General features: G+C 48.1%; 1 protein-coding gene across 1 annotated transcript in view; it reads left to right on the forward strand.

The window, feature by feature from the left end:
* UBE2O (ubiquitin conjugating enzyme E2 O) overlaps positions 1-22,068 on the forward strand; it is a 1,359,828-nt gene that overhangs the window by 1,021,136 nt on the left and 316,624 nt on the right. Inside the window, exons 12-13 of the mRNA XM_069654680.1 lie at positions 84-212; positions 4,382-4,471. Of these exons, the coding sequence (XP_069510781.1) occupies positions 84-212; positions 4,382-4,471 (219 nt within the window). The remainder of the gene's footprint in view (positions 1-83; positions 213-4,381; positions 4,472-22,068) is intronic.

The raw sequence follows: 22,068 nt of genomic DNA on the forward strand, positions 1-22,068 counted from the left end.
AGACAGAGGTTGTAGACCCCCATCTTAAGCCATTAATTTGGTGTGCAATGCAAAAACCGATAACTTGTCATTCTTCATTGCAGTTAATTAGAGAAGAGGAAGATGTCAGTGTGTACGACATTGCAGATCATCCAGATTTCAGATTCCGTACAACAGATCTAGTCATCCGCATTGGAAGTGCCACCGAAGCATCCATAACGAAGGAGAATGAGGTGATTTTAAACTTTGAAAGATTTTGCTGTGCACATCCTCCTCCAATAGGGCCTTAAAATAATCTCAAACATGGTTACTTATAATAATAATAAATGTAAAATAAATCATAATTTGCTTGTCGTATAGCATGATTACTTTTCTAGTCTTTAGGACTTTATAGAGTTAACATTACTTCTACTCAGTGACCTTATATTTGCAGCCGAGGCATGAGGGTGGGTGCGAGTGATGCTCTACCTTTCCTTCCATGGTATGTTTACTTTTGCCCTTTAGCCTGGGTTTTCCTCAGGATTCATACTTGTGACCCACTCCTGCCTCCCCTTTGTGAATCCCTGGCCTCGACCCCATTTAGTAAAAGTCCAGATTACCATGGAACATGCCAGCTCATTGAATATATTTCATGGAAATGCATCTAATAAAAACATTTAAATGAAACTCTGTTCAAGGACACTTCATTGAAAATGTTCATTGAGGTACATATGAACTGACAAATTACAAACTCAATTGTAGTTTATAAAGCATATCAAAATACCACAAATAACAATATAACGGCAAATGCAAAGAACACATTGTATTCTATTTTGAGAACTTGTGTGTAGACACTTGCTGTGAGGTCAGTGTTGGGACATGCTGCAATTATCCCTCCTTTTATGGACACCCACATCTTTTTGCTTTTGTTTGGCTTACCTAACCTGACTTTTTCCAGTGGAGCGCACAACCTTCAGCTGCTGTACTCTGGGCTTTCGCTCATTTGTTATGAGGAAACTGACACTTCTTTCAGGCTGTCAGTACTGGGAAACTGTTTCCCTTAGTCTTCGACTGTTGCCATTTCTTGGTAACTGTATCTGTGCCAAGTATCTTACAGTACTGTGCATAGGGGTCCTTTAGTTTTGTGGCCCTAGTCACCCTCTAAGGATTTGTTGGTGTTTGTACAAGTGTGCCTAGGACGAACTGGTGGCAGCAGTTGACTTTTTAAGTATGTTTACTTCGTTTTCATGGGCCATACCACGTTTACTGCGTTTGGCACAAATCTGTGGCTAGTGCCGAAAATGGCAGTGCTACAAAGTCTTTTGTTCTGTCCTTTTGCCATGTTGTCCCTTTGCCTTGCGCCAGGTTGAGGGACCCGGATATTACTTATTTGGGCATACAGCCTTCCACGAAAAACCACATCTTTCACGGGCTCCTGCATGTCACGTGTGCTAGTGCCCAGGAAGAGGGTTGGGACTGTCGGGTCCCGATCAACAATACTGGTGCCAGAATGTCTTGTAGGCCTTAATGACTGGAATCACTGTGGGCCAAGATTGGCCAAAGCTTGGCGTGCATGCAAGAGTAGATCTTCCATTGGTTATCTGAGATTTGGGTGCGAAACGAACCTTGGATAAGAGAAGGGGCTCTGCATCTATTCCAGGTCGATCACCTGAAATTCACACCGAACTACATCAGGAGCCAAGTATCCTAAATGAAAGAGCAGACTCGTGGAACCGCCAGAGACGAGCTGGAAGGTTTGCCACCCTGACCACGCTGTTGTCTCATCGGACCACTGCTTTTTCATTGTACCAAGAAGACCTGCAAGGGTGTGTCGACCCTTTGAAGTAGTGGTACCAACTACTGTAGGCACTTCCTGCTTATCCTCGCAAAGAGCCTCTTTGGATTTGTTCCTGGATCATCCAATGAACTGACCAGCTGAAACCCGGGGTATCACACAGGAGCGCCGCCGCCCTGAGTTGGGACTCGAGACCTTGGGCATCGCTTACTTGTGGTCCTGGGCCCTCTCCTGCCAAAACGTGTTGTCCTAGCTCCTCTGGGTAGCGATTTACGAGAGTGCACCACGCCACAAGCATTTGTGGTCTGTCGCCCTGTTGTGGTGACAGTCGCTGTAAGTGCCTGCAGTCCTGCTCTACTGTGTCCTGAGACGTGCTGTGCCGGAACTATCCTTCTTCAAGAACTGAGTAAAGGCTACTGTCCCGCCACAGACAATTGTCCCGCAGCTGCTGAGAGCCAGTGTCCTGTAACTGCAGGGGTAAAACCTACTAGCGAATTGGTCTGGACTGGCAAAGTTTGGTCCGGACTGTGTTGAGGGTTGGTGAGTACTTGCATCACTTAGAGGTGTCCCCTTGGCACATCCATCTGTTTTTACGCATGTGAATCCCTCAAAGATATTCGCCTCAGATGGGCTAGCTTGCACTCGCCAGCTATTCCCGAACTCCGAAAGTTGCACTATCTGCAAGGGTAGACCCCCCTACCGCTCACAGAAAAGAATCCGCTTTTCGGCTTTACGCACAACTGTGCGTTGTTAACGCACCGTTGTACTTTGAGCATAAGGCTCCTCACTTTTTAGGGCTGGACTGCATAAGATGGAGTTTGACTTCGAAGAACTACCTAATGATATGTTTGTGTTGAACTTACCCCTTCTGTTGCAAGTTGTGGTTATTTTCTCCCCTTTCATCAGCATTAGGCTAAACACATTTTGATTATATGTTATAGTGAAGTCTGTGTGTGGCAAATGTTTCAATATTACTAGTGTTTAATCGAGTTTTGCTATAAATGCCTATAATAAATGTGTTTTTAATATACATCTGTCTAAAAGTATTGTGTGGAGTTTTACTGTGTGCTCATTGTGGGCCTCTCACTCTCACCCCTCCTGAGATTTAGTCTTGACCGCCTGCCAAGCTACCGTAGATTGGTCTGGTTTGTCCAGAAGGTTCCCCTGTTCCACTAAACTAGGGTGGCCTCCTAAACTCCTGTCCACCAGGTCAGAGTTTAGAAATCCATCTCAACAGTCAGTATATTCCAATCTTGAAGGATATTTGGGCTTAATCCCCAGACAAGATAGGAAGGCCAATGCATATTTTGAAAAGAGACTAACACATCACTAGGCAGGGCACGCTAGTTTATTTCATCCCACTCAACCTCTGATTCTCGGGTTGATCTGAGTAAATACAGAGAATCATTTTTGGAAATGGGGGCATGACGGAACACTTTGCATTGTAGCATCTTTCAGATTTCTTTCTCTAAATCCAATTGTTTGTAAAATCAGATGTGAAATTCACACACTTAAATGTTATCAGGTCCTGGGCCCATACCAAACCTGCTTTGACCCTTTTCTAACTCATGCCAGGATCATAATGCAATGGGCTCCCATGGTCCCGCGTTTTGCATTCCTATTCCTCTTGTCCATTACAATGGCTTGCAGCTTCTTATAATCAACTGTGTTTTTCCTCTGCTTAACTTCTCATTATCCAAGGTGTTCAGCATTGATATAGAAGCCCTGACATTTTGCATCTTACGTTCCTCATTGATTTATTGGTAACATTAAAGGTGGTGATGTATGAAATGTCAAGAGACAAGGCATGTTGACAGTCCTGGGTTGTAGACTCCTTTTCTATTGCTACGGATGGCATTTGAGGTTTTGTGATTTTTGCTCTTGTTGATCGTGTTGGTTGTAGCAGAATGGTTTGTGTGGCCAGATGAAGAAAAATGTCAAAATGAAAAAAAGCCTTGAAGCAAATAATGAGACTGGTGATGCAAGAGTAATGACCAAAACGGTGTGGGTGGTAGGTTTCCCACATTAATAGGGAAGATACGAGTGTTCATTTGAACACATTGTAAAACTAGAGCCCATGTCCCCTTGGGGTGCAGAGTAATAAATGCAGTTGCATTTTGGTATGTTGCATTCAGGTGACATGGCATAGATTATATAAATAGTTCCTGCCACCAGACGAGGACAATGGCTCTGTCAATAGGACTGCATGAGATGAACACTAGATATTTATGTTTGGCTTCTGGTCACCTTGGCTTTATGCAGAATGCAATTGGACTTGTTGGAGAAGCAATGTGGTATGTACCAGGACGGTCTCTCCTGGCTTGCATTCAGTATTTATAGAATGAGTTGATGGCACTCTTTTCTTACCCATGGGGAAAATCAGTTTTTTTTTCTTCATAAATGTCATTTACTTGGTATGGCCTAATTCCCCAGACCACTACGACTTAAGTATGCTAATAAAACAGAAACCATATCTTCCACCACCTGTGTATTTTCTATTGTTGTCATTTTTTTCCCGTCACAGAACTCCCCCCACCTCGTAGCACAAGGTCCTCCTTTGAGTCATAGACACATATATATTGTCACACCACAGGTGCAAAACATAATTACTATTCATTTGTTCCACAGCCATCTGTTGGACAGGTAGCTAGAGTGGATGTCAGCAGTAAAGTGGAAGTTGTGTGGGCCGATGATTCCAAGACAATTGTGCTACCCCAGGTAAGGCAGTACCTGCTTGCTGTTGTACAAATAGCTCATGCATATCTGCTTGTTGTACTGTGTGAAGCTGCATTGATCAATTAGCCAACTAACGTTTACCTCAATATTCATTCTTTTTTCACCTCTGTCATTTTGCCACTTGATTTCTTCAGTGCACGTTGTGGCTGTAAAACACTTTTTTTTTCCTTTTAATTCTACACATTACTATTTATTCAGCACAGACCTCACTTCAGAAAGAAACAGAGTGCTTTACAAGTCATAGGACTGGGATGATAGCTCAGGGACAACGCATTTGTTTTGGAAGCAAGACGATTCAGAACACGGATAATCCTGTTCAGCATAGAAACTGATATCTGCTATTTATGGCATTATAAAAGATTAATAGGGGCGGTAAGGACATAGTGATGAAGGCAGAGATACAAGTGAGTGGGGAGCTAGCAGACATATAAGGTTGTCATTTTAGCAGCACTGTACAAATGACCAGTTCCTAAGGCAGGATATTGGTGTTGGGACAGAATTCCGTTTTTGGGTATTCCACTTTGTTGTTCCCTTTTTTGGGAGGGGGTGGAATTTCAATTTCAAGCATTAAATTCAAAAACCTCTGCATTATCCAATAGGCTTTCTGGGGCCATGGTCCAAAATACCTTTAGCTCTCCCTCCGTAAATACCTCCCCTGCCGGGCTCTTTGCTCCTCTACCTCTAACTCTCTCAGGGTCTGTAGTTTTTCAAAGAAACGAGCTGGGGGTAGATATGATATAATTATTTTATTTATATCGCACTCGTACACAAGTAGATTGGTCTTCGGCTGGGGCCTCCCTCTGGAGCAGCCTCCCTGCCACTCAAACTTGGAGAACCAACTCCCGTTCCAGAAGAACCTTAAGACCTTCCTCTTTGCTTCTGCCTTCCCCTGTCGTCTCCCCTGCTGATCTTTTTCTTTCTCGGCACCGTGCACCTGGCCTACCCTCTCTGCCGGGACCAGGTACCTGCTCACCCTGCCACCCACACACCCTGCACTAGGGTCTGCATCTATAACCATACAGACCCCTCACACCCCCTTTCTTTTTGTTGCACTTATCTGACATACCTTGTCAGCTGCCTCAACTCAGCACTTGCCACTTGATGGCTGCACTTCCACTGTTTTTGTTTCCTTTTTTTATTTATTTATTGTATTTATCTGTTTATCCTTTGCCCCGCTCCACTTCTCCACTTTCCATACACTTTTCCCCTTTCCCTCTCCCATGCACTTGCGCGTTCTCAATGTCACTGGGCCTAGTAAGATTTGTTGTTTTTTTGTTCTCCCTTGTTGCACTCTGAAACACTTTTTTATGAGCGCAATATAAATAAAATATGTATCATATATCATAACAATTTATTTTGATGGTCAGAGGCACTTATGCTGAAGTTTCCCCTCCCACTATACCCCTTTTTATCTTAAGGTACTCTTACGTCCCGTTCCCTTTCCTCCATACTGTATGGGCGTCCCTTCCAAGGGACGGGAGACAGAACCTTTTTCACCAGAAAAAACCTTCTTCCCCTTTAAATTTAGAGGCGCGCTGGGGTGCGGCCCAGGGAGCATGCGCTGCCCTGACTCTGCCCTCTGGCGCCACACCTCGGTCCCCTTATCCGCGTTGACGGGAACGGGCCAAATTCACCAGCGCTCCTGGGTTTGGCTTCGGCCTTACAAAGACCATGCCCAAATCGTACTCTTTCTCGGCAGCGCTCAGAAAGGGGTCGTACATACGGAGGGTTCCGCGGCTTCCAGAAACACATATCCAGGCAGCCGGACCGCTCGCCGTCTCAGAACTGGCGAAAGCAACAAAAATGGGGTTGGGAGTAAGGGCTTTTTCCAGTCCCACCCTCCGCTTCAGCCTCCAAGGGAAAGAAGGCATGGCACGCCCCTTTGGGTCCACATGTCTCCGATGGGGGGGCAGGCTTGCTCTCCATGCACATTTCTGGCGCCAGAATTTCGCGGGCCCCTAGATCCTGTCTATAGTATCCACGGGGTACCGCCTTCCTATCCCAGCCTCTCCTCCCTCTGCCCCTCCACTACCACAGGTTGGGACAGCAACTCTTTTGGCAGAGATCTGGTCGCTCGTAGAGAGCCAGACAGTGGAGGAAGTCGCAGCCTCCCAGCAAAGCTTTGGCTTTTACTCCAGGATTTTCACCATTCAGAAGAACCAACAGGCGGGCCTGAGAGATGTGCTGAACATTTCCACGCTTACCTTACCCCTGCAAAAATTCAAGATGGTTACGCCAGCTTTTATAGCAGAGACATTGGCCACGGGAGACTGGATGTACTGCCTGGATCTGAAGGACACGTACCTACACGTCACGATTTGGCAGCCCCATCGTTCTTTCCTACGGTTCAGGATCATGGGCTACCATTTTCTATACAAGGTCCTTCCTTTTGGCCTCAGCTCAGCCCACACGGTCTTTACCAGACTCATAAATGCGGTGGCGGACCTCCTCAGATCGCAGGGCCTCCACATCTACCCATACGTCAACGACTGGCTCGTCAGGGCTTCATCTCTGGAAGCAGTTCACCACTCTTCCCATGCCCTTATGAACACACTGCACAATCTGGGCTTCTCGCTCAATCTCAAGAAGTCGCAGCTGCAGCCCATGCAGAATCTGACATTTGTGGCCCTTATCTGGGACACGTGCTCCGAGAAGGTCTTCCCTCCGGAGGACAAAATCTCGGCCATCAAGAGGGCCACCACCCACTTCCTCAGCAGAGAGCTGACCTCAGCATGGTGGTACCAACATCTTCTGGCTCTACTGGCAGCGGTCCTATTAGCCGTTCCGCACACAAGACGAAGGATGAAGAGGATTCAGCTGCACTTCGCAGCCTCATGGAACGGGAGCGGGGCTCTCAATCCGAGATGATATACGTTCCTCCATCTCTCCACCCGGACCTAACTTGGTGGTCCAGAGACTGCAACCTACGGAGGGGCAAGCCCTTCTGGCCAGCCACCCTCTCCGCCGGCCACCATCACCACGGATTCCTCGCTCGAGGGCTGGGGAGCCACCCTGGACTATCTCATTCCACTGCACCTGGACTCTACTCGAGCAGGAATACCACATTAATTGGCTAGAGCTGAACGCCATCTAGCTGGCGCTCAGGGTATTCCTACCACTTCTCAGGGGCAAGGCTGTCCTCATCCAGATGGACAACTAGAACAGCATGTACTACGTCAACAAGCAGGGAGGCACCAGATCTCCTCCGCTGTGCAGACTGGTGATCAGCATCTGGGAGTGGGCCCTGGAAAACGACATTTACCTCACGGCAGTCCACCTCCCGGGGGAATCCAACCTGGAAGTGGACAGGCTCAGCAGACTGGGAGCAGACAATTACGAGTGGCAGCTAAAGGACCTTGTTCAAGAGATTTTCAACAGGTGGGGTCACCCCCAGGTGGATCTCTTTGCCACCTGACGCAACAAGAAGGTTCTCCAGTTCGCATCCTGGCAAGGTCGGGGCCCGGGCTCTCTAGGCGACGCATTTCACCTCCAGTGGACCGGCATGAAAGCCTACACCTTTCCGTCCACTCCCCTGATTAACAGGGTAATTTGCAAAATCAAGGAGTCTCGCCAACTCCTCATCATTCTAATAGCTCCATGGTGGCCGGCCAGGCATGGTTTTCGGAGCTCTTTAGCCTCTCGGAAGTGCCCTTGATTCACCTCCCGACTGGCCCAGCACATCTGCTGGCACAGCAGGGGGGCAGGGTCATCCATCCTGCTCCAGAGAAACTAGCCCTCACAGCGTGGTACCTGAGCAAGTAACGCTCTTGCACCTTAGCCTCTCACAGGCCAATCTGGAGATCATACAGGGTAACTGGAGCAAAGCTACCAGGGCCCAGTACAAGAGCAAATGGACCAGATTCTGCCACTGGGCAGACTCAAAAGGAATCGACCCTCTGTCATGCACCCTGGACGACGTGCTCTCTTTTTCGGCGCACCTTGCCCACTCAGGCATACCGGTGGCACCTACTACACATACCTCGCAGCCATTGGGGCTTACAGGAACTGGGAGGAGGTCATTTTCTCTTTCTCCAACCCTATAGTCAAACATCAGACGGGACTCGCAAGGCTCTACCCGCCCAACAAGAGACTGCACCCTGTATGGGACCTCAACATAGTCTTGGGCGCCCTTGCGCACAAACCGTTCGGGCCAATGGCATCCGTGGACTTCAGGCTGGTCACCATCAAGACGGCCTTACTAGTCAGCCTCACCTCGGCTCGTAGAGAGAGCGAAATCCAGGCGCTGGTCACCTCGGAACCATATACTACTTTTCACAAGGACAAGGTAGTTCTGCAGACACACCCGGCATTTCTGCCCAAGGTTCCGTCTGCTTTCCACTTGAGCGAGGAAATAGTCCTTCATATGTTTTTTCCCGAGCCTAAGAACGAAGCACAGAGAGTGTGGCATTGCCTGGATGTCAGGCGTGCCCTGAAATTCTACTTGGACAGGTCCAAGGGCTTCCACAAATCGGACGCCCTGTTTGTCACTTTGGGAGGCTCAAGACCAGGCAATCGGGCCTCTAAGGCTTCCATGTCCCGCTGGATGGTCTCTGCCATCAAAGAAGCATACGAGGGTCAGCACAAACCGCTCCCGACCAACAAATGCCCATGCAGTCAGGGCCAAGGCAACCGCCATCGCATTCCAGCGCCATGTCCCTTGGCAAGTCATAAGCAGGGCGGCCACTTGGGCCTCGCCCTCGGATTTCTGCAAGCATTACTGTTTGGATGCTGGCTCTAGATCTGATGCGGCCTTCGGACAGGCGGTTCTCAGGAATCTATTTGCTTAAGGAGGATCTCCTCTCCACCCTGGGGCTACAATCAGTTGTAATCGCCCATACAGTATGGAAGAAAGGGGATGGGACGTAAGAGTAATTAGAAGTTACTCACTGTAGTGACTAACATACTCTTAGTCTATAGTCCCCTTTCCTCCGTACGTCCCACCAACCTCCCCCCTAATAAAACCGGTGTCATTAGGCAATGTTAAATCTATTGTCAACGCGTCCATGGGGACTGAGGTATGGCACCGGAGGGCGGAGTCACGGCAGCGCATGCTCCCTGGACTGAACCCCTGCGCACCCCTAAATTTAAAGGGGAAGAAGGTTTTTTTCTGGTGAAAGGTTCCGTCTCCCGTCCCTTGGCAGGGATTCCCATACAGTATGGAGGAAAGGGGACTATGGACTAAGAGTACTTAGGCACTACAGTGAGTTACTTATAATTATTTGGCCACCCATAAGATACCCAGTCTCAGGGGGTGCTCTCAGTAACCTCGTGTTGGCCCCAGGATGATTTTATCACTCTGCATTGGCTTTAGGGGTGGCAGCTAATGTTTTGTTTTGGCTTCTCCAGGGTTGTGAGCCGGTTTACTGCATTAGTAGCCCAATGTGCTTTTATGGTAGCCATTGTAGTACTCATGTTTTTCTTTTTTTAAGTCCTGCTGTTTTTTTTGTTTTAAGGCTTTCTTTGTTCAGGGAAGCCTCATGGCAGGCCTTAAAATGGCTGTTCTGCCCACGTGGGCTCTTTGTGAGACCAATATGGCAGCCTCCACAGATAGTGGTTTTAGCTGGCCTGGCGCAGTTCCTGGCCCTGGCTAGCCCACTACATTTCCTTTGGGAGTTGGCCTGGGTGCTTGGCAGTTTTTGATGCCAACCTGATTGGCTGGCCACCAAAGCCTTTGTTCCCCAAAATGGGATTATTTGTGAGCTCAGTGCTGCTGTAGTAGGTGAGCAAGTGTAATTACCCATCTGAGTATTTTGGCACTAAAAACCTTTGTAGAAGATTTTGAGACCCAGTCTGGCCATACTGGTGGGACTAGTCTCTTGCCTGTGCTTTTTCATGTGATGGGCATTCTTCCCCGGTCGTCTAAATCCTGCTACTGGTCTAAATCATTGGCTTGGGACAAGCCTTCCATCCCAGGAATGTTTTCTGGGCGGTATTACTGCTTGGGTCTGCATTTTACTGCCAGTCTTCTGCCTTGGTTTTGTGAGCTACTGCTGCCTGGAAGCCTGTTGATGGACCCCCACCCCCAACAACCTACCAAATCTGCTTGTCTGGGCCCTCTTTGATCGCCCACACAGTTACCCTGCTGCAGTGGCTATGTCTGCTGGTGTTCCAGCCATGTTTGGTTGCTGAGCCAACAGGATCTGCCATGTGTAGATTCCTCCATCTTCCTGGGGCCATCTTAATCATTTGTTAAACTTTTGGATGGTGTCGGGTCCTTAATATTGATCCACGGAAGCTGCTGGCCCCACGGGTCCCCCAAAGATTTGTAGTTAACTACTGAATGACACAGCAGAAATCTCCACACCCCCTGAGGGAAAAGGGGAAGTGGAGAAAATAAAAAGAACACAGGTCGCTCTCTCTCTCAACAGCTGAGCACCTGCAGAGGGCGAGAAAATTAATTACTTTCTCCCAAAATATCTCTTTCCCACCAAGTACCCCTGGAAAAGATAAATACCTGTTTAGCCTACCTGAGATCTGAAAGGCGTGTATTTTAGAAGGTGCTTTAGTTTAATCCCACAACTCTTAGATAAGATGATGAAACTTCCTGAACTCTTTCAACTACTGTTGCTTTTTCTCTTTATAAATTGCTTTTTGAATTAGTTGTTAGTAGATGCTTAATGAGATTATTCCTTCCTGAATAAATGTGCCACAAATTTAACTCCTTTTAATCATGGAACATAGGAGAGCAAAATGCAAGTTCAAACTGACTGGCACCTAAATGTTCACTTCCAAAATGACTAAATGTCCTTTTCTTCCTTAGAGAAAGACAATCTGTATCTGTATTTCAATTGGAATGATTTGTAAAGACTCATGTAATTGACTTCTTCAACATTAGATCTTTGATTTTAGGCTTTGATTTGGTTAGTAATTCATTAAAATGAACCTTCTTTTCAAATGTACATTCACCAAAGCCAAAGTGTATAAATGTCTTTCTTATTAAGATTTGTTGTAATATTACTTAGTATTGATAATACACTAAACATAGTGTTCATAAAATGATATACTGGTATCACATTACATTGTTTGTCAAAAACTATCACATGAGACACATCCTACACGCGCGTTATGGAAATAGAACAACACTGGGTCTCCTACGCGCGTGTGCGGTAAGAAGTGTTAAACCTAGACACCTCTTCCTTGTTGCACATGCACGTTGAGATTACTGGGGGAACACTGAATCTCACACGCGTGTGTGCGAAAAACAAATGCCTTCTCAGAAAAGCATGCGTGAAGACGGGAAAACGAATAGATACTACACCGTCTTGCGCGCATGCGCATTAACCTTATCAAATAAAATATGCACTAAGACAGAAAAGAAAACTGTGCCGTCTCGCTTGCGCAATAGATCTACACAGAAATAAGTAGATCACAAACGCTAACGGCGTTTCTTTCTTCAGTGAAACATTACGCAAAAACAAACAAATGAACTGATCACGTATTGTACCTTGACATTAACGCTTAGCAGAACAATAGTAACAAGCGTGTGTAGCGTGCTTCAGGAAATTATAAAGAAACCACTCAAACTTCAAGTGTGCAGGATCCTTACATAAACAGTCACTGTTGATTTGATTTTCCTAAGCCTAACTAAATACCTAAACTATATTTAAGAACTTGTTCCTTAATTTCAGATTAAATTTCTTCTTGAAATAACTTGAAAATATGTAACTTTGCAATTAGTCTCTTCTATGTACTAGAGCGCTGCGCTCCCACCAAAATGTCTGCTTGTCTTGTCCCACGGTGGTTTTACTCCAAAGCGGAGTCAAATTCAAGATACTTTATCTTTAGATAACTTGTATTGGGTCTAAACTCAGACTTAATAAGAAACAGGACCTTCCTGCTTCTGGTATGACAATGAAAGGCAGTTTAGAATCCTGCTGATGCTCCCTTGTCTCATTGTCACCCAATCGCCTTACAGCTTGCTAATGACCAGTCAAGCCCCTACTTCTTTACCACCATGTTGAATTGGGACACTCTCCCCCTGTAATAATGAAAGTTAAGGATTAAGTACCAAAAATACAATACAAAATATAAGAAACCTAACAGATGGTATGTGCCACTCCTGTGAAGTATGATGGTCCATTAGTCATTTTTGGCTTCGGGTACAAGTCCTGGGTGACCAGGTCATTCATTTCATCCTGGAAAAAGGAGACTTTGCTTACTGGGGTGGTCTTACCTAAAACAGTGTTTTCCAGCAACAAACACAAAGTACTCACCTAGGGTCTGGTTTGGTGGGGTTACTGAAGATACTCACCCACAAGGATCCCCCATGGTCTGTGGCAGTCTAGTTCTGCAGGTCCCCTCCTACTGCAGTTCACCATTGGTTAACATTGGTAGCTGAAGCCTGATTTGCTTTTGTGCTTCTGGGTCTTGTACCCTCTGCTGGACGTTTTCATCTGGGTATTCATTGTTATTCCCTGGGGTTAATTGCTTTCTTCTGGTTAACTTGAGGAAGAAACTTGGGCTTCTCCAGCATTGGATCTTCTATAGATACATATGCTTGAACATTTTGTCAGACTTGGAATGCTCTGTTACACAATTCCTACTTTACAATAATCAAAAAACGGATGTTTTCCAGTCCATCCACTTAGTTTTGGGGGTTTTTGGTCCCTTCCAATGGGAGGTCTAGTATTGAGACCCACCCCGGATGCCAATGTTCAGTTTCTAAAACGGTGTGCTGGATGGAGTCCTTACTACTTTCTCCAAGAAGAAATCTTCTACAAATGGAATATTATTTAAAGCTAAATGATCTTTACAAACGTATGAATCCTTTCCTTTTACCACGTCACGTAGAGGGACAAGGTAAAAGAAATCCTTATTCGGGGCTTGCTCCACGTGTGGCCTAAAGAACGTGTTTAAAGGGGATAAGCATAACGACTGCATCTGTTTCTTATACCCCAATCATACTATTAAAGATTGCCATCAGTTGGCCACCAGGGGGCGCACAGTTGAGTCCTAACTCCGTGTGAGCTCCGTGGCCGTAGGAAGATCCCCCCCCCCTCCCCCACACACTCACTGGCCAAAACCCGATCGGAAACGGAGTCCAGAAGGCTGAGAAACTCGACTTTCCAGAAGAGCCCACGTGTAGCAGCTCTGCGGTGCTGAGAAGCCTGTGCAACAGTTGGTGGCAAGCTCCGGAGCTGAGTGGAGCCCGCTTCGCCTCTCCCCCGTGAGAACAGCCTTCTCCTCCCTTGGGTCGACATCCCCCCCTTCCCCCGTGTGAACAAACTTCTCCTCCCTTGGGACTCGCAGAGACTGCATCCAGCACTGTGCCGCCTGTGTCCGTGCTGTCTCCGCGCTGAGGGAAACGCCGGCGGAGGCACGGAACAAGCCTGCTAAGGAAGAAAAGGTAGGTGGCAGCCCCCCTCCCACAGGGTCGTGCTCGGTGCGCGACCACCCCACGCCGCCACTGAACCGCGGCGACCTGTGGATCGCACACCAGCACGCTGGTGCCCTCAACCCCCCCCCCCGCCTCCTCTCCCCCTGCTGGGGGCCGCGTGATATGCGGGCGGCCCATGCCTCAATGAGAGCGCGGGGCGGAGGAGGAGTGCACATGCCCAGAGGAACCGTTACCCATCTCTCTTCCCCCCCCCCCCCCAGTGCCTCCATAAACACTAAAGAAGAGCAATAAGGAAAATTAAGACATATGCCCCAACCTACGAGGCCCCAAATGCTCACAATTGAGCTAATTCTATACCCATTTAATACTGCATCAAGGCCAAGAACAGTGAGAACACGAGCCTCTGAATCGTCCTGCCACAACTCCAGGCACACCACAGGGACGTCACCAGGAACCGACTTTCTCGTGAAATATTCATTCCCTCAGCCAGCATCCGAGTGTACTGGACACAAACACCACACTTCGGACTACCGCCTTCCCTTCCCCTGGTCAGGTACTGGTGTAAAACACAACAAAGCCAGAGGATCTCATGTGCACGCCTCATGGGGCCCCTCACTGCACAGGCCCCCGAAATACCCAGGACCAACTGCCCACTCGACCATCCAAAGTTCCACAGAAGCCCAGGCACCCAGCCTTTCCCCAGGCAACACTATAAACTGGGTGAAAGTGTGTCCATTAGCCACAACTTATGCCCTGAAGCAGGCCCAAGCAAGCTACCGGCCCCCACAAGGAAACCCAGGGTCACCCCACCCACGACCCACATATCTGGACAGGTGACCACACCGAAGGCCCTGTAGCACCCCCGGTAGAGAGCACCCCGTCCGATTTCTGCACCCTTTAAATGCCAATCGGTAACGGCCCTACGCAAGGCCCCAACTAACAAGAAGCACAAGGCCACCCTGCACGAACACTAGCCCCCAACTCCCGCAGGACAAAGGCGCTGGCGCAGGCCTCCGGCAGACCTGAGGATCAGTCCTCCGCGCCCGAGAGAATTGTTAGTGACCACACTACACTAACATGCCCCACACATTCCCCCTTCACTACCAAGGGACACGGAGACCTTGGACCCCACCCCCCACCTGGAATAATTCTGAAGACATCTGCGAGCACTGCAGCGCAGAGGGTTGGGCCCCGACTCTGGGGCGTGTGCCTCCTCGGCCGAAGCGACCATCACATGGACACTAAGGTGAAACTGGCCAAATTCGCCTACTCTTCGACCCCCAACACTGGGAACCTTGAGACAATGGAATCCGCAGAAACAGGTGCAGCTGCCACCAAAGGCAACATTGCGGCCTTGCTCCACGAGATAAAAAATATGGGAGCATATCTAGGAGGCAAAATAGAGAGAATGGACAACATCGAAGAGAGGCTAGAAGGGGTGGAGAATAATCAAGCCTCCATAGGCACCCTCGAAACCCAAATGGACCTTAGAATACTAGAGATTGAGAAGAGAGAGAGGAGGAATTTCGACTGAAAATGGATGACTTAGAAAATCGCGAGAGGAGAAACAATCTATGCTTTTTCGGTATTCCAGAACGTGAAGGTGAAATGGAGGAAGACCTCAAAAACACCATTCATGATATTATCAAAATTCTGATGGCAGACGAGGATATTGATGAGCCTAAAACTGAGAGAATACGCAGAGGCGGTGGGCCGCCCGGCGGGCCAAGATCAGTCCTCGCAAGATTCCATCAATACCAAGACAGAGCCAGAATACTGGAAAAGGCTAGATCTGGTGGCCCTCTTAACCTTGCGGGTGCCCAGATAACCATCTTTAAGACCCATCTTCGCTCACTCTGGCCCTGATACGCCTATGCAGCCCTCTCACGAAATGGCTCAAAGACCAGGGCACCCAATTCAGGGGGATACCCTTTCTCCCTCACCTTCGAACATGGAAGCAGAAGAATCCAGCTGCGATCCGAAGATGAAATCTGTGACTGCATAGCTGACCTCCTTGGCGCAGGTTCAAGGGAAGGAGAACGTGAAGCGCCTGAACGGAACAGTCAGCGCTGGGAACTCCAGGGACCAAGGAGAAAAAGTGAGTCTCAAGGAAGTACAGAAGGGGCAACAACGCTCCAGAAAGCGACAAATGACCTTGCCCTCCATAAACATGTTATGTAGAGTTATATAAGTTGGGAAGGGGGACAGAACGGGGGGGAGAAAAGAGGGGGGGTTCAAAACATAAGTGGACTTATATGTGCAAAAGGACCGTGGGGTAACGGTTCCTACCGGTGGTCCGACACCGGACTCCATTTCCATCCAGTCCGACTCGGACGCCACCAAGTCAACATGCAAGCCCTCCATAATAGGGGGAATGATGAACAAAACAAACAGAGGGCAGGGGATACCGTGTTGTATTCCCCTATGGAGAGGGGAAAATAAAGACGCCAAAGACTAAGACGGTCTGGCACACTCAACGGAACACTCTGATCCCGGTGACACCCAGCGACAAACGATAGGACCTAGCAGAGAAACCAAGAACACTCCACAATGGCAAATAACATCAAGGCAAGCGACAGGTCATCCACAATCAAAATAGGGACATTGAACGTCAAGGGACTTGACTCCCCCACCAAAAGGTCACTCGTGCTGAGGGAATTCAAAAGGGCAAAGCTCGACATACAAACACAGGCACTGAATACTGGGGCTGGAGCCTGCTCAGAAAAGCTGGCGTAGGCATCCTGATCTCAAAAAGGATACAATTTGAAGTACTGAAAACCTGGGCAGATGTGAGCGGCAGAGCGCTGGTGCTCGTTGGTAAGATGCAGGGCACTGCCATCACACTTGCCTCAATATATGCACCCAACTCCGGCCAATCCAGGTTCCCACAACACATGGTCCCCAAAGTAATGCTTGAAGCACAAGGCGAAGTAATCATGGGAGGTGACCTCAACATGTGGGCCGACCCAACTCTGGACAGACCAGCTGGAAACCCACTGGTGAATGCCCCACCAGAAGCCGGCCGCTCAATGATAGTCAATATGATGGACAGCTACAACCTAACAGATGCTTGGCGCCACATGAACCTGCAAGAAATAACGTTCACATTTTACTTGGCGCCACACGCCACATATAAGAGAATAGACTATCTCTACCTCACATCAGAGCTAACAGAGGCGATGTCTGCATCCCATATATCCCCTATAACATGGTCAGATCAGGACATGGTCACGGTCATCCTCGACCGTATCGCACTCCCCCACAGAAGCTTGAAGTGGCGCTGCAACGAAACGCTCTGGAAAGACCCGATATTCCGTGAACATCTTGAGAAGGAGATTGCACAATACTACGAGCTCAATAACACGGGTGAAGTCTTGATAATCCCAGTATGGGAGGCGGGGAAAGCAACTTGGAGAGGAGTCCTAATCCAAGAAGGATCAGCACGTAAAGGAGAGCGACAACTCGTAGAAAACAGGCTAAGGACCGAAATAACGCAATTAGACCGCAGCTCCCAATCCCCCGATCCCGACGGAGACCGAAAAATAGACGAGGCCGCCAGCAAGAGAGAAGTGCGACAGCTGGAAATCGACCAGACCATCCGAAAACTCCAATATTTAAAACAAACAATACGAGAAAGGGGTCAAAGCCGACGCGCTCCTTGCCGCCAGACTTCGTGGCCAGCGGAAAGAGAGATGGGTGTCAGCTATACACGAAGAAACGGAACCCCACATGAACCGCCCAGGCGACATTCCTGAAGCCTTCGCTAAATTCTATGAGAACCTGTACACCTCAGACACCCCGACAGACGAGTGCAATCGCAGAATACATGAACACAATAATCATCCCTAGTCTACCTCGCGACACAGCACGAGCACTTGACGCCCCTATCACGGGCGAAGAAATAGCAGACTCCATCAAGACTCCCAAAAGGGAAGGCCCCCGGCAATGATGGTTACACAGCAGGATTCTACAAAACCTTTAGTGACACCCTCCTCCCAGTAATGGTTGACCTCTTCAATCACATCCTCCAAACTGGCATCGTCCCTGCATCCTTCTCCGGAGCCCTGATCACGGTCATTCTGAAAGAAGGAAAAGACCCCACCCAGTGCATCTCTTACCATCCCATCTCCCTTCTAAATACGGATGCCAAAATCTACACAAGGGTCCTCACTGCACGACTGGAGACACACATGCCAGCTATAATCCACAATGACCAGGTTGGATTCATAGTTGGAAGACAGGGGGCAGGCTCAACCTGCAAGACTCTCCACCTCATACATGAAGCCAAGAAGATGTCAAACTCACTGGCACTATTCTCAATTGACGCAGAAGAAGCATTCGATAGGGTCGAATGGAGTTTCCTGGAAGCTATGCTACAGAAAATAGGCCTTGGCCCTAGTCTCCGACGCGGAATCAAAGCCGTATACACCTCACCCTGAGCTGCTGTAGCAGTAAACTCCCAATACTCCCGCTGGTTCAACTTAAGCAGAGGAACGTGACAAGGGTGCCCCCTCTCCGCAATACTATTTGCACTATCATTGGAACCACTAGCGCAAATGCTGCGAGCCAACGAGGGCGTTGAAGGACTCCACGTGTACGGGAAAGAATATACGCTGGCCTTGTATGCGGACGATATCCTCCACATGCAGAACCCAATCCCAGAAGCACTCCGCCTCATCAAACAATTTGGCGCACTGTCAAGCTTCAAAATTAATAAAGCCAAATCAATCCTATTCCCGTTACATGAACCCACCACCAGCGAAAGAGCGGAACTCTAGCAACTCAGCCTCATCATAGGGGCCCCACACTCCGATACCTAGGCGTCAATTTGACGAGAGACATTGCAGATATACATGAGGTCAATTTCCCCCAACTCCTCGCCGCCTTCAAAGCAGACCTCGCAAAATGGCAACCCCCTCACAATTTCATGGATGGGACGTCTGAATGCCATTAAGATGGTTAGTCTACCACGCTTCCTATACCCTTTTCAAGTACTTCCCGTCACAATCCCAGACACATTTTTCAAACGGGTGAGAAGGGCAATAACGGGATTCTTGTGGGAAGGAAAGATGCCCAGATTACCCTACGGAACTCATATTACCAAAGGATCAAGGTGGGGTAGGCCTCCCCGACATTGAACGATACTATCAGGCCGCACCGTTAAGTCCTTATCCCCCACCTCAGAGACAGAAAAGATCTGTAGTGGATCCACCTGGACAACGATAACCTAACCCCTGCGACGATATCCGAATGGCTATGGGTCCCCAGACCAAAAGTAACACGAAAATTAAGAAACCACTCTATACTGGGAACCTAATGGAATATATTGAAAGAAGGGAAAGGGATGATGGGAGTGACCACATGACCATCTCCCTTGAGCCACCTATGGGTTCCTGGGGTCAGAGAGGAAATCCCAGAAAATATGAGATATCAAACCTGGTTTGACGCAGGACTCGAAAGGGTTGGACAACTATGGAGAGATGACAAATCTATATCAATCACAGAGATGGAAGACGCCCTCCATCTGCACCCTATTCTGAATTTCCTCTACCTCCGACTGAAGGGAGTCCTAACAAGACGCGAGTGGAAGACCAAGATACAGAGAACACTCACTCTCTTCGAGAGAATCCTCAACACGACCTCTACGAACAAAGGCCTGATCGGACGGATGTATAGTACCCTGATCACCAAAGACCCAAACCCGAACCATCGCCTCAAGGAGAAATGGGAAAAGGACTTTAACAGAGAATTTGATCAACAGGCATGGGACATAAGCTGCAAAAATAAGTCCAGAATATCCATCGCTGCACAATACAAAATACATGCCATAAAACGACTTCACAGATGGCAGTACGATCCCTACAGACTATCGAAAATGTACCGGACCAACAGCCCCAAATGCTGGAGACAATGTGTAGCGGTGTCCAACTATTGGCACATGTGGTGGGACTGTCCCAAAGTCTGTATATACTGGAACGAAGTGCTCAGATGGATCAAAGAGAGACGGCATTGGGCGGGAACCATCCCCCCTCCTGACTATTCGGCTTGGAAGAAGAGGAAGATGACCTAAGTAGAATTAACTTGCTTCCCCACTCATACTTGCCGCAAGGGCCGGTCTGGTTATCAAATGGAAATCTCCACGCCTTCCAACCAAAAAAGAATGGACTGCCATTCCAACAAATATATACACAATGGAAAAAAGTACTGCAGCCCTCCATGAAAAGGCAGCCCGCCACGAGGAAACCTGGTGTGAATTCGCCAATAGACACATCCCAAGCCAAAGACAAACCACCCCGGAAGACCCAGAACCGTCATAATCAAAAATGAATACGAGACCCTACCGCCATCCCACAGCATGGAGGCAAACGGGCCTGTCTCATCGAACGAACACATGCAAGCCAGCCGAGATCGACATCCCATCTCGCACTAATCACAGATTAAACTGTCGCCGACAAATTGGACAAACTTGTCAGACCGTCTTGGGGAGGGAGGGAGCAAGAACACTTTACCCGTAAGGGCGAGGGGGTTTACCATTGTTAGTAACATTATCCTTGTTACATTTTTTATAACATATTGAATATTGATGTAACTATGTGACTGCAACATGAGTGTACTTATGCACATAACCTTTGTCGTTTAAAATCAATAAAACGTAAATTTAAAAAAAAAGATTGCCATCTGTCATGGGTTCAGCGCCAAAACCCAGAGATGGGCACAGGCACTTGTTGGGCTTGCTCAATAAAGGGAAGTAGCCTCCTTTAGAGGCAGAGTCCTCTAGAAGTGTGGCAACAAGGGGATGTAGAAAAAATGCCTCATCCATCCAGTAAAGGTGTAGGTCTGAAGAAAAGCTGGATAGATAAAGGGTAAATGCATCCCTGTGAGACCGGCAGGAATCCTGCCAAAACCACAGTGCGTCAATCCAAACAAGGAAAATCCCAGATGCGAACAGTGGCCACTTCGGCGACGGACCTGTCAAGAACATCAGACGGCCTGTTGATGGAAAAATTAGCAGGGGATTCACAACCACCTCCTTGTTAAAGCCTTTGAAGGAACAATATTCGACTACAGCATCATCGACAAAGCTACCGAGTCTCAACGGCTCTCGCAGTGCGACCGTTTCCGACCGAACGTCTGGATCAAAGAACCACTCTTGTCATCGGATTGGTCGACTATAAAGTCAAAGGGCCACTCTTAAGTCTTCGTCCACATCGGCTGCAACACTGCCATCCACGGAAACGTCACATACTGTACTGTCCTCAAAACTGATGAGGCAATTGTAATGGTCACATCCACCGGTGACGACCCATTCGATGGGGCACCATCTATGGAAGTCAGCTCAGTGAAATTTGCTACTGCTGCCCTTGTAACTGAGGCATCGCCGATAAGTAGTGTTCATCAACAGCTGCCCTGAAAGTCTCGTTGAGTGTAGAGACCTCGGTGGGCGGGGGGCGAATACCAAAAAAAAGCATATGCACACTCCTAAGGGAGATAGGAAAGAAGGTACAAGGAAACTGGCATAGCCTACAGCTTCCCCCCCAAAGAAACATCCCATTAATAATGAGGTGATGCTGGACCAGATTTTTGAAAAACATTGCTTCTGAGTTTGAAGCACAGCAGTGTTGATCACCCGTGGTTTTTTATTTATTTTTCTATTTCTTCTGACTCCGATGAGTTTGAGATAAAGAAACACCACAAAACGACAGTAGGGACAGATCATGATTCAGATACCCGTGCCAGATCAGTTTGCAATACCGAATGCTGCTGTCCATGCAGCATCTGATATCATTGCAGACCCTGGTGTCGGACCTGAATAGGCGCTTACCACTGTCACACAAACTGCAGCCCGTGGCATTACCACGGCCTCACAACCCAGAAGGCAGGTGCGCACGCCAAGACCAAGGTCCATGTCACCAAGTCCACATTATAATAAACTGCCACAATCCTCACTAACTGGTGGACCAAGAAGAGTGGGAATTGCCACAAATCGACTGGCTAAGATACGAGAGACACAAATTCATCCTCTAGTTCACAACAGGTTTGGAAATGTCCACTCCCAACGAGGACATTCCAGATGGACCTTCAAGACAGTTGCCACCAAATGCAGTGGGAGCATTTCACTCCCTAATAACTAGCTTGTGCTATACATTTGGTTTAAACCCCACGGAGAAGGACTGCTTTCTGTTTGATCATATGAACAAGCAGAGAAAGCCAGTGGTAGCCCTATTTTATACCATGTGTAAGA

This window comes from Ambystoma mexicanum, chromosome 3q, assembly GCF_040938575.1.
Source record: "Ambystoma mexicanum isolate Mex_15411 chromosome 3q, UKY_AmexF1_1, whole genome shotgun sequence".
Taxonomy (NCBI): Eukaryota; Metazoa; Chordata; class Amphibia; order Caudata; family Ambystomatidae; genus Ambystoma; species Ambystoma mexicanum.